Below are 13440 nucleotides of genomic sequence, written 5' to 3'. Positions count from 1 at the left end.
TGGTGATTTTTTGAAATGACCGTAAAAAGGGAATCATTAATTGTATAGCATTTTTAAATTGCAGCTTCCAAACACGTCAAAGAAGTCATTCTAAGGAAATATGCATAGTTTCATGACTTTACAACACTGTATGGATAACAGAAAATTAAAAAACTTTCAGACATCTCATCTCACTCTGTCCCTCTGTTTGAGTATATGTGCTTAGACTTCCATTGTTTGAGAGAAATAGCGTTCCTACAGGTGCAATTCCCGGATTAAAAATGGGAGGAGACTCTCTTTTAGTTTCACTTTTAAATCGGTTAAAAATACAAATAAATACTTAGATTTAATTCACACTGACAAGTTAAACCAATTTATATGATTATTACAGGGTCAGGGCTCATTAATAATTGATGTGTGGTCAGTGATACGTGAGAAATACGAGAGATGAATCACCGCTCTGAGCATGGGCGTGTGGAATGACGAGCCCAGAAAAAAACGAGTTTATTCTTGTTGTATAGCTTTTAAAAATAAAATATTAAAGCGATATCACACAATTCACCAATTAGAACACGCCAAGAGATAAATTCAGATGTTTTTGAACTGTTTGTGTGAAAATGAAATATTTGCGGCTGCCCATCTGAAATCACTGCCTCCGATCAGCGCGTACAGTTTCATGTGCTCAAAACAAACGACTTTATTCTTGTTTAAGAGCTTTTTAAAATGAAATATTACCACAAATGCAAACAATACACCCATTATAACACAACAAAAGCTAAATGCAGGTGTTTGTGACCAGTTTAAGTGTGAAAGACTATTTGAAAGCGCGACTGGCAGAATAACATATATCTCTCGAGCTGCAGGATTCTGCCTTTCGTCGTACGAACGAACACATCATGGACAAGATTATTTCAAAATACATAATAGCTTGGCGAATATAAACGAAAACAGCCACGTGAACATGAACTGTTGAGAAATAAATCTGAAGTGGATCTACTGGATTTGAATATTAAGTGACAGCATTACCAGTGACCAGCTGCTTCTGTCTTCAATTTTAATCTACACTGCAAAAACAGAAATCTAAGAAAGTAAAACAATCTTATTTCTAGAAAATACATCTTGTTTTTTGCCATAAAAGACCAAGATTCTTATAAAATACAATGCATACTAGTTCATTAATCTTAATTTAAGAAAATTGGTCTTATTCTGTCTTGATAAGTAAATTTTAACTCATTTTGAGGTAGATTTTACCAGAAACAAGTGACAGCTATAAAGTGCGAGTTTTGGTGGATTTTCAATTAGATTGTTGTGCTAATTTTAAGAATAATACCACTCCTAAAAATTCTATTTTCAAGAAAATTAAGAAAGTTCAAATATATATATATATTTTCTATCTGTTCATGTATTTGAAAATTCAATTAAGACAAATTGCTTGTGTGAACAAAAACACTTGGTCAAAAAGTGGTTTAAATCTGATTTACTATATTTCATTGTATGCAGAACAATCACATTTACAAAGTAACACAGATTTATTTAACCCTGGGGCTGTCAAAACAATGTCGATGAACTCAACTTGTATTGAACGCAGATTATTCCAAAATATCCCAATGGTAAATTAAAGAATTATTTTATTTGAAATTGTTAGACATCCAAAATAATTCAAAACGTATTCAATTTAGAACACACCCATAAATTCTCACACACTTGAGGCTTTATGTAATTCAATCACATCTCTGAGGTAATATTTCACAGGGACGTATGTAATGTCCCTGTGACTTAAAATGTAATACGGTGTGAAGTCTATAAGGTTGTCTGCATTTACTAGTTCAGTTGCCTCTGCCAGGTTGGGAACCTCAATTTTATAAGACATGTAGTCTCTGTCAAAACAGACTGTACTGTACATCTGACATTCAAAACAATACAAAGATGAATTAATGACAAATATGTTCCTCACAAGTCCAAATTCCGGTAGACTACTACCATTTGCCATACACACTACTAATGTTTTTTCACTAATGTATTTGTTTCCATTTAAAGTAATCCACTTAACAGACACTGCATGTTTTATCTGATCAACTCCAAAGTAGTCCCTTACTTTTCCTTTTAAATACGGCATGTTTTTTACTTCTGATACTGGTCCCAATACACATTCACTGAAAAAAATCGGGTGGTTGGAATGGTTTACATTCTGACAGCATTCAAACATTTGGTTGTGCTTAATTAAGGACTTACAGACATTTTTAAAATTTACTTTTGAAACCCATTTTTTAAAAAAACAATGTTTGGATTCGAACCTCATGCACATGTGACGGAGCATTGGTCCCAACAGTTTAATCTGGGATGGAGCATGAATCAAGTAATGCTGTTTAGGTGTAATGTTGTTCTCTGAGAAAAGGTCCTTAAAATGTTTAAGATGCTGTTCAATAAGTACTTTCAACTTATCAGTAGTCTCAAGGCTAATAACAGGTGAAAACAAAATTTGAACAATCTCCAGAAGCTCAAGAATGAAGGAAAAATATGCAGTACCTTTAATCACATCCAATAGAAAGGGCACTATTTTGAGCAAAACAAGCATTTGACCTGATGACTGCTTCAGTTTGTTGTCATTGGAAGCTAACGTACTGTACGCAATAGGGCTAGGCCTATCTCTAGTATCTTGTGGAGAGTATGGGAATCCAATTATATCAGCATTGAAAGCATCAAGGTCCAGTTGTCCCAAAAGAACCAATTGTTTCAGGATACACTTAATTTCCAAGGGAGCAATGCCCTCAAGAATTACATGCATTATATCTTGAGGAGTTTGATGGATTAAATTAAAGGCAGGAAAATCCATTACTTTGCTCCTTCGGTTTATTCCATATGTAGTTTTAAGGCTGTTTCTGAGATATTCAGTACTGGCTTTCTCAATGTCACTACACTGTCGAATATGTCTTTCCAGTGTTCTTTGCTCAAAGTTTTCATCATTAAAAAACATTTGCATGTCTTCAAAAGAACATTCACAATGTCGGCATTTACTGTATGCAAAGCCCACACCCTCTTTAAATCCACATAACTCATGTTGAGCTAAAGTATCTCCACATACAGACACCACTGCTCCATATATCTCACGTTCACCACATGGAAGATGAATCTTCACGCCATTATATAGCTTTACCAAGTCCTCATGCAATCTTGCCAATATGGCATCAACTCCACATTCTGAGAGTTCACTTTGCTTTGCAATAGCAAGAAGGCGGATTGAAGCTAATTTTGACCTGTACTTTGGATTAATGTTTCCCAAAGTGTAGTAAAACATGAGCAACTTATTCTTTGAAGCATGAGACCCAAGTGGATTGCAAATTTCGATTTCATCCGAATAAAGGATTATCTGTAAAGCAGAGGGTCTAGAAGAAAATAAAGGGTGTGAAAGCATTATTTCGCCATCTATGATGTCATAAAAATATCCACTGCTGCATTTCTGAGATCCACCATTTATCATGGCAAAGATTCTTGGATGAGACATTAATTGTTCTAAACTCTTTATCAGGGGTATATAATGGAAACATTTGTTTTTTATTGTGAGGTCTCTTTGTTTTTTTCTTTTCTGACGACATACTGCTAATCCGACTGAAACCTCTTCTGCTTCCACAAAATTGAATTTTTCTTTTATGACACTGTCCTGTCTATATGATGTTGAAACTGCAGCAAATGGATCTTTAAAGGAGTCAAAGAGTCCCAAAGCTTCTCGCTGAAGTTCACTTCCTGCATGTCTGCTGAATACTGTTTCTAGCTGACTCCTCAAGCTGTTCAGTAACTGAGCTTGATACTCCTGAACCTCAGCCACAACATCATTCACACCACTCTGAAAAAAATAAAAACAAAACATTAATTAGGAGGGAAATACATGTTACAGCGTTACAAACATCACTGAATGAGAACATTGATAGATCATTAATGTGACTTAGGAACAAAGTTTTTGCTAAGTTTTATAGGAGCAAATACTAATTTTAGAGGTGTACTTTTGAGGTTGTGAGGTAAAATTTGGAAATATTAAAAAAATATATGGTTTTGATAGACATCTCGTATGCTCAAAGCCAGCATTTATTTGATCAAAAATACAGAAAAAAATTTATATTGTGAAATATTACAATTTAAAACATCTGTTTTCTATGTGAATCTCTGTTAAAGTGTAATTTATTTCTGTGATGTGCAACTGTATTTTCAGCATCATTACTCCAGTCTTCAGTGTCACATGATCTTCAGAAATCATGAAAATATGCTGATTTTATACTCAGTTATTATCAATGTTGGAAACAGTTGTAATGCTTAATATCTTGTGATAATGTAAACCTTTAATAATATTTTCAGGATTCATTGATGAATAAAAATAGTAAAATAACAGAAATTATTCAAAATATAAATATATTCCAACAATGTCTTTACTGTTGCTTTTTTTTTATCAATTTAACACCACCTTGCTTAATAAAAGTATCAATTGTTAAAAAAGAAAATAAATAAATGACTCCAAACTTTAAATGGTAGTGTACATTGTTATAAATTATTTCTATTTTAAATAAATGCTGTTCTTTTAGATTTCAGATTACAACAAAAAACACTTAACAATAAGGTTTTATTAGTTAACATTAGAGGTAACACTTTATTTCATTATCATTATTACTATTAATTAATTTATTATTATTATTAACCACATATTAATGCTTAATTCTGCATAACCTTATTCTATATTCTTCATCCTACCCAATACCTAATGTTAACAACAAACATATTAATTATTAATAAGCAGTAAATTAGGAGGTTTTCTTTCAAAGAAAAGTCAATAGTGTTTCAAGTTAATAATGAATGTGTTTCAACTACTACAGATAACATAAATTAAGAACAATTATACAGCATTTATTAAACTTAATGTTTATTTTAACATTTACTAATACATAAAAAAATTCTGTAGTTTTTAAACATTAGTTAATGCACTATGAACTAACATGAACAAACAATGAATAGCTGTATTCTTATTAACGAGCATTAACAAAGATGAATAAATACTGTAACTAAAAACTGTATTGTTAATTGTTAGTTCGTGATAGTTAATACATTAGCTAATGTTAACGAATGAGACCTTTTGTGTTAAGCACTACAACGCATTTTTCTTTTACTGATACTAACCTGTGAGAGATGATGTTTCTCTCTAGCAGTCATCACAATAGCAGTGGCATGTCTGGATAGCACATCATCGCTTGATAATTCGTCATTCTAAACATGAAGAAAATCGGCAAAATATAATATACTTGAATGTATTATAATTAGGTTAAATAGTATACTATGCTATGACATAATCAACATGAACCAAGTTATTAATTTACCGGGGTTTCTTGGTGGAGGCATGAGGAACTTGAGTCATCTGAAGGCCTGTTTGGAATAGGTAGAGTGGGATTCGAATCTGAAGTTTCATTTAGTAGTACATCCTGTGTTTCCAGGTTCGGATGAGACCGCAAAACGGTGTTACTCCTTAAGCCAGAGAAAACTGTTTCACCAGTGACAAAAGCATCAAAATCACCAAAATGTTCCACAGGAACAAGAAGAGAGGTTTGCAAATCCACACTATTTTCCAGTGGCTTTTCATTATCCGGACTGTCACTTGAGTTCCGAGTTTCCTGAGCCACCAGCGTTCGTCCACTATATGTCCACAAGTTGTTGCTGTCCGTTATTCTAGGTTCACCGGATGCCTCGTGTTGTGCTGATCTCTCTCTCCGATGTGATCTGCTGCTACTCACGCCGTCTAGATATTGTGAGTGTGTTCGTCTGATGTGATACCAAAAAGAGTTGTAGACTCGGTACTCTTTAGTGCACCCATCTATTCCACAAACCAGACGGAAATCTGGACTACGACTATGTGCAAAATTGATGTGGCTCAATAAAGATTTGAGAGTAAGAGCCACAAACACATAACAAATGATGCAGCGCCAAATCATTTTCTCCGGTAAAATCAAAGCAAGCTTTCGTAGCTAACGTACCTCAAATTAAACAGAAGAGACCTTGAGTTTAAAACTAATGTCAAATCTATCTTTCAACAGTAACCAATTAACTACATTAAAGCCGGAATAACTACTATAACGTTCTTAACGTGCCAAATTAAAAACGTACAACACAGGAAATAAGAAAAACGCGCGAGAGTGCATTTGCAACAGAGCGTCGATCCTGTGACGTATTAACGTTTTGTAATACGCATGCGCAATCATCGCGCCAAAGTGCAGCAAGGAAACGAAGGCACTTCCTCCCGCCAGTTTCTCACGATGGACGGACTCGATGAAGTTGCGATTTGTACTCTAAAAGGTTAGTAATTTATATTTTTTTTTTGGAAAGTCAGTTAATTCTATTGGTCATTCTGTGTATTTGAAGTTGAATTGTAATCTTAAATGATTCCTACCGGAACCAGCGCTCCTGTAACTGAATGAAATTAACTGATCATTCAGTCTTTTTCTCAGTCTTTTTGTCTGAAATTTCAGCCTGTCCCTTGTTGCTTTCCATCTCTTTAGTTGTACTAGTTAGTACAAATTAAGTTATACTTAATTTATTAAAAGCGGCCTATATCCAAATATGACCTCAATTTTTTTGTGACGTCACCCTGAGGCAAATTCAATTAAACTATCACTTCTGTTGTTTTATCGTTAACACTTTATAATAAATTAGTATTCAGTGACAATAGTCAACTGTTTTACAACATTTGTTTTGCAGCACTTATTGATCCTCGTGTTACATGGACTATTATATATATTTTTTTAAATGTGCATACCACAACATTGGTTATTTCATAATGAACATACAATGAACATTTTTACAACCATTTACCAATACTTTTAAATGCTCTAAAACTGTTTATTGCTTTTTCATGATACCTAATGCATTTACTGATGCTGACAAAAATAACCTTTTTGTCAAGTGTTGAATATTTTATCATTATTGCCTGTTTATTTAACTTAATTAATAAGCCATTTCATAGATTTATATTTCTGCCATGTTAGGACCATGTTATAAAACAGAAATGTCTCTATTTCTCTTATTAAATATCTATAATCAAGTGAATGCATTTTCACAATATCTGAAAAAGTTATGCATACAAAGTATAATGCACCTGACCTATGCTAACTAACGTATTTACATGTGTTCTAAGCTGCTAACATTGGGGAAGACATTTTACCAACTCTCTCACGGGATGATATCCGAGATCTCTTTCCTGGTCCTGAGCACTTCCTGCGACGCAGAGCCATTTGGCATATTGTTCATAAGGAAGAACAGGTAATTTTACTTAAACCCTTAACTGTCACCCCATTTTTGAGAATAAACATGATTCCAATCCAAACTTAAATGTTTATAATACAAGAATGCTTTGAAAAACAGACCTAAATTTGGTCTGCTTAATATTGCTGATGAAAAGTATGAAAAACTTATGAAAGTTTAAATTTACTGTAAATCAAGTGTACTGTACTTAGCATTTATTTTATATAAAATGTATATTTTATCAAATATATTTAACACTAAAATTGCTATCAAATTAAAGCAATATGTCTATCCAAGTTGCGTTTTCAAGTTGATGTAAAAAAAAAAAAAAAAAAAAAAAGCCGCTGGGTGTCACCGACATTGTTAAATTTTTTAAATAGAAACAATTTCCAATTTTACTATTAATAAACTGTACTATTATTTTTAAATTACTATTACAAATTTATAAAGGTCTGTCCAAATATCAAAACAGTTGGCAAATATTGAACCGTGAGACTCAGACTTTTGCAACATTATTTGTTTTTTCAAGATTTGACTATAAAGTAGCTAAACTAAATATTGTAATTTGTAACATGACATCACCCGCTAGGGTAGGAGCTCACTAAAAGAAATGAATGTACCATTTCCATGGTAACACCACATCGATTTCAAATGGTTTTCATAGGTCGAACCTAATTGTGGTGTTGATTAATAAAATATGTGATATGAAAAAAGGCAATATATAAGAAGAGTGCCAAGTGTCCCACCAGTGGGATGGTGACAGTTAAGGTTAAAATATTTGTTTTTTGGATATTTTTTACCTGTTATCGGTAATTACATTTTCAGCACAGAGGATTTATATGTAAGTTTGTGTGGTTAAAGATTAACACTTATACATTCAAGTGAGACCCTCTGGAATAAAATTATAAATTTCTTTTCTGAATTGATTAATGTATACATTTTGTATTTTAGGGGCACACCATTCCTGTTGAACCCCAAGGTTCATCAGCTGATGATGAACATAATGGAAGTCCAAAAAGAGATGACCCCAGCACTTCAAAGTTTTTGAAGTTACCCAGCCCAGAATACGTTCTCTTCACTGATAGTGAACTACAACATGTGAGACGTGCATACTTCGAGCAGCAACGTCTTGGAAAAGAGGGTGAAGTCACCTTATCAAAGGAGCTCTTCTGCCGACTCATCCGAAATACCATGACAAATATGATATCTATTGCAAGAGCCTCTTCAGATGACTACAAATATCCCACTAAACATGAAGTTATTGCCATGGCAAAGCGGTTAGTACAGTACTACCCTATGATAAAAGATAAGTCAACTGGATCGAGTCATGAGTGGGTGAGAGACTTCATTTGCTTGAATATTTATAGTCAAAACATGTTTTCCTGCTAACATTGTTTCAAAACTATTCATTGATGCTTTTTTCTTTTTTACAGGACACTGTTGCCAAAAAGCTCTTGAAGCGACTTTCAAATATCCGAAGTCCTGTGAAGGCCAAACACCCTCCCTCCAAGAGAGCACGTCTGAATGAAGTACCGTCTGCTGCAGTGGCAAGTGACTATGATGCTGATTCCAGTGCATCAACAGTTCATCTATCACCACCTTCAAGATCAAGCACCCCACAGCAAGAAAATGACAGCATTGATGAAGCATGTATGTACATTAACATTTACAAGAAAATTCACAAGTATAGTATTTGCAGTAAGTAATAACATAGTATTTGGTAATATATGTAAGCCTAATTCTGCTTTATTAATTTTTATGTGGCATGGCATACATTCTTGTTCTAATTATATTGAATGCCTGAATTATAGCCGACGGTCCAGACAACAGCCTTGACAGCCAGAAAACACAGGCACGACATTACAGGACTCTACAAGAAATGTACAAAGCAAAGAAGCCAAACAAAGCTGCTGTAACTCATCTATTAGACCTGGAGTTCCAGTCCAGAAGAAATTTCATTGACTCAAATGCTTTGAAGGAGCAAGACCGACCCACAAAAATTTTACAGGCATACCCGTGCTTCAAAGAACTGGACCATGTGGGTATACACACTGCAACATACTTTAGACTGAGTGACAAATGTCCCATTTCATCTGCCTAACTGCAGACATACAGATTTTTATAACTTTCAATATTTCACTCAGGTATTGGATGAACTGCGGAGAGTCATTGAGCCAAACAATAGCCAATACACTTCTGAGGTGAAAGGCAGGTGGGAGAACTTCTACTCCAAAGTTCAGTTTTATGGCATCATGAAGAAAGTCATGAAGCCTCCAAGGACATTAAATGGAGGTAAAGATGTATTTCATCGATTGACCTACCTGATTTCAGTAACAATTTATAATAAGTATACAGTAATAAATTACTTACCCTTATAGTACTTATTGGTTTATATTTAATTCATAGTTATTATATTGTAGTCTCTACATTGGTAATACATTAATAGGCTATTTGCAATTAGTGAGTTCTTCAGTGGAATTAACACAGTTATTGTTGTTTAATTAGCTCATAAGTAATAACTTAGTTAATATTTATTATGCTTTGTTTACAACTTAAAGGGCTAGTTCACCCAAAAACGAAAATAGTTTAATTTATTACTCCCCAACTCATGTTGTTGTACACCCATAAGACCTTCATCTTCAAAACACAAATTAAGATATGTTTGATGAAATATGATGGCTCAGAAAGGCCTCTATTGCCAGCTGCAATGACACTGCACCTATCAAGATTCAGAAACAGTTCATGTGACTACAGGGGTTAAACTTTTTGTACTTTTTATAAGCTCTCAAGATCCATAAAGGTAATAAAGACCTGAATCACCCTGAATCATTGATACGAATCGTAAGTCTCCAAAGCAGAGTTTTGAAATCCTCCATCACTAGATATTGTTGGAAAGTAAACCACTCAACTCACATGAACTGTTTTAAATATGTCTTTAGTACCTTTATGGATCTTGAAAGGTTCAGTGTTATTGCTGGCTATAGAGGCCTCACTGAGCTATTGGATTTAATAATAAATATCTTAATTCGTGTTCCAAAGATGAAAAAAGGTCTTACGACATGAGTGTGAGAAATAAATGAAATCATTTTCATTTTTGGGTAAACTAACCCTTTAACCGTAAGGAGATCTCACTTTAGATTAGGTCACAGAAAATTGGAAAATGTCATTAATTAAGCGCTTTACACCAACCTTTTATAAATTAATTGCATAAGTATTAAGTGCTCCTTTAAAAACTTAAATACCCATTTTCTGTGATGGGTGGGTTTATGGGTAGAGTTAGTGTAGGGGGAGAGAATATACAGTTTGTACAGTATAAACAACATTACGCCTATTTTAAGGAACACTTAATATGAATGCAGTTAATGTCTAATAAAGGTTGGTTTAAAGCACTTAATGACATTTTTCCATTTTCCATGGCCTTTCCATGAATTTTGCTATGTATCCTAATCGTAGTTAACATGTGTTCTTTACTTCCATGAGCTCATTGTTTTTACCTTAAATTAATACATTGCTTAAATTAATACATTATTAGCTAACTATGATTTGTATATGTACATTTCTGAAATTACTAAAATTGGACAGCCATTTGATAACCGATCACTCTAAATTGTAATGTTGACATGCATTCTCTGTAAATCTGCTTTAAAACTATGTATTGTGAAAAGTGCTATACAAATAAATGTGAGTTGAACTTAATTAATCTATTTACTCCTAGTTAAAGGCAGGGTAGGTAAAAAAATGTATAAAAAACTTTTTTTCCAAATTTGTTTAAACTTTATATATCAATACATAATTAAAATGTAAGTACTCTGAAAAAGAAAGTATAAAAATTGAGTGTCTGTAGACCTCTCACGACTGTTTTAAAGACAGATCATTATTTCCATTCACTCCACCCCCTCCCTTCTGGGCTCCTATAGATTATTTATCGTCTCTACTACGGCTCGCTAAGTAATGTTATGTTAGCTATATTACGCAGCTACGTGTGCTAATGACACATGCTTCATGAAAAAAATATGTATGATCAAAATACAAAAAGAAAGATTTACCTGTCCAGCAGAAATAAAGCCATCAAGGAGTCACTTTTCAGCCCCTTGAGTTCCCTCAGTTCTCGCCATCGCTGGAAAGCCACGCCGATATTAACTCGCGTTTTATTTCTTTGTTTATCCAAAGACTTTTTGTTCATTGCCTTTTCTTGTACTGTTACTGTCTTCCTTTTTTTGCCTGGTTTGCCTTCACTAACTGCATAGGCTGGTACTGTGAATTTTGCTTGCTGTTTCTCTGCCATTGTCTTGGTATTCCTAGGATCCGTGCCTGTTGAATTCCTCAAATCAAACGTGCGCGCGCAAGTGGGCAGGTCATGTGTGGCAAAAGGGTGGTTGCCATGGTTGCGAGAGAGTGACAGTCGTCTAAGCCAATCCTATGTTTCGTCCCGAAATGGAAATAATGAGCTGTGTTTAATACAGATTAAACGGTCTAGAGTCACTCGATTTTTATACTCTTTTTATCAGAGTACTTACATTTTAATTATGCATTGATATATATAGAAAGTTTAAACAAATTTGGAAGAAAGTTGTTTATACATGTATTACCTTCCCTGCCTTTAATTAACAATCCCTTTACTATGAGCTAATTAAACAATAATAACTAATTTCTGTGACAGTCTACTCACTATTTGTATATTAATATATGTATATTAACTACAAATTAACTATAAACTAATAGTTTGTAAATGATTTTGATGTACTTTATTCCTGTATAATAAAGTGTTAACCTAATTCTTAAGTGCATATCAATATCGATTTCCTCTTGTTTGTTTTTTTTTCTTGTTTTTTTAGTTGAACATGCCATTGCAGTTTTTACTGCCCTGCCACTGCTCTTCCCATCTGGCTCTGCAGCACCCAAGAAACTGGTCCCAATCAGTGAGGCTCTTTTCCACGTCCTCACGGTAAGTTTAACTTCAGTAGTGATAACTTAGCAGGTGCCTAAGATGCCTACACTCTCAATAAGAAAATGTCCTAATTGGGCTACTCAAAAATTGGCCATGAAAAAAAAAAAAAAAAAAAAAAAACTCTACCCCACCTTTGGTAGAAAAAATACCCATAATAACCAGTCATTTAGAAGGGTGTAAATGTTGTTACGTGTAATTGAGCTTTATTCATATGTTTTATATTGGATGCATTTTTACCCAGGAAGAGCCTCAAACTTGAAACAGATGTTTCCTTTTCCTCATTAACCATGTCCACCCAACAACATATGAAACACAAACATTACTTACTTTGCTTTTTTGCTGTGTTTGTAGTCTAAATTCTGTATTTATTTATTTGGTTTTCTAGCCCTCTGAGGATCCTGATACCTACATCCACCGGCGTGTGCTTTCTAGTCCTGTCTTGCTGATTGGTGAGCAGAACTGCATTGTGGTTGTAGGTACAACTCCAGTTGTAACATTTGAGAAAGATTTGCTCCACGAGGGACCTCTCTACCTCCTGGCCTATTACTACGCATTTCACCTGACGTATCCCAAGTGTATTGCCACACTCTTGTCTGTGTTACAAACACAAGTACTTGGAGATGTCATCCATGAGCAGGATGCAACCTCCTCGTACAAGAAGGCCATTCATGAATGGAAAATGTTTGTTGAGTAATTTCTTTCCTAAGATGTTGTATGGCTAAGTCAGTGAGGGCTGCAGGTTTTTTTGGTTTGTTGTTGTTTTTCCCCTATTTCTTTTGCACTTGAATTGTGATATTTTTTTAGTTTCTCACACTTTTCAGTACTGTTTATTGAATTTGCCATAAATGCAATACATTCATTGAGTAATTGCTGTTTGAGGTTATAGTGAATGCAGCTTATAGACTGATGCATATCTCTTTGTGCAGAACATTTGCTGTTGATATGCTTGTTATTTTGTGTGTGTGTGTGCGTGTGTGTGTGTGTGTGTGTGTGTGTGTGTGTGTGTGTGTGTGTGTGTGTGTGTGTGTGTGTGTGTGTGTGTGTGTGTGTCAGTTGAATAGCCTTGAAATCGGTTCATCCTGCTTATATGCTCCATTTGTTTAAGAGGAGGTTATTTAATAAATGGTCAGCAAAACGTAAGTTTGTTTATTCATTTAGTACATTTTATGTTTCTTTATTGGGGTGTTTCAAGAATTTTTATCTATTTTCAGGTTATTGAGCATCTTTAAAAAATCAAAATA

The 13440-nt window shown here is 34.1% G+C and overlaps 2 protein-coding genes across 2 annotated transcripts; one reads left to right on the top strand and one right to left on the bottom strand.

Annotated features, from left to right (window-relative positions):
* Nucleotides 1-1133: 1133 nt before the first annotated feature.
* LOC132161314 (uncharacterized) lies at nt 1134-5945 on the bottom strand. The gene is made up of 3 exons (XM_059571284.1): nt 5337-5945; nt 5140-5226; nt 1134-3820 (listed from the first exon to the last, which is right to left on the bottom strand). The coding sequence occupies exons 1-3, from the start codon at nt 5943-5945 to the stop codon at nt 1676-1678; spliced, it is 2841 nt and encodes a 946-aa protein (XP_059427267.1). The 3' UTR covers nt 1134-1675.
* Nucleotides 5946-6177: 232 nt separating this feature from the next.
* LOC132091053 (uncharacterized) lies at nt 6178-12958 on the top strand. The gene is made up of 8 exons (XM_059497821.1): nt 6178-6306; nt 7145-7269; nt 8203-8586; nt 8685-8901; nt 9063-9289; nt 9396-9543; nt 12087-12196; nt 12585-12958. The coding sequence occupies exons 1-8, from the start codon at nt 6201-6203 to the stop codon at nt 12891-12893; spliced, it is 1626 nt and encodes a 541-aa protein (XP_059353804.1). The 5' UTR covers nt 6178-6200; the 3' UTR covers nt 12894-12958.
* Nucleotides 12959-13440: the final 482 nt, after the last annotated feature.

Source organism: Carassius carassius, chromosome 17, assembly GCF_963082965.1.
Source record: "Carassius carassius chromosome 17, fCarCar2.1, whole genome shotgun sequence".
Lineage (NCBI taxonomy): Eukaryota > Metazoa > Chordata > Actinopteri > Cypriniformes > Cyprinidae > Carassius > Carassius carassius.
Note: the sequence above shows the minus strand (reverse complement) of the source record. Positions and strands in the feature narration are given on the sequence as shown.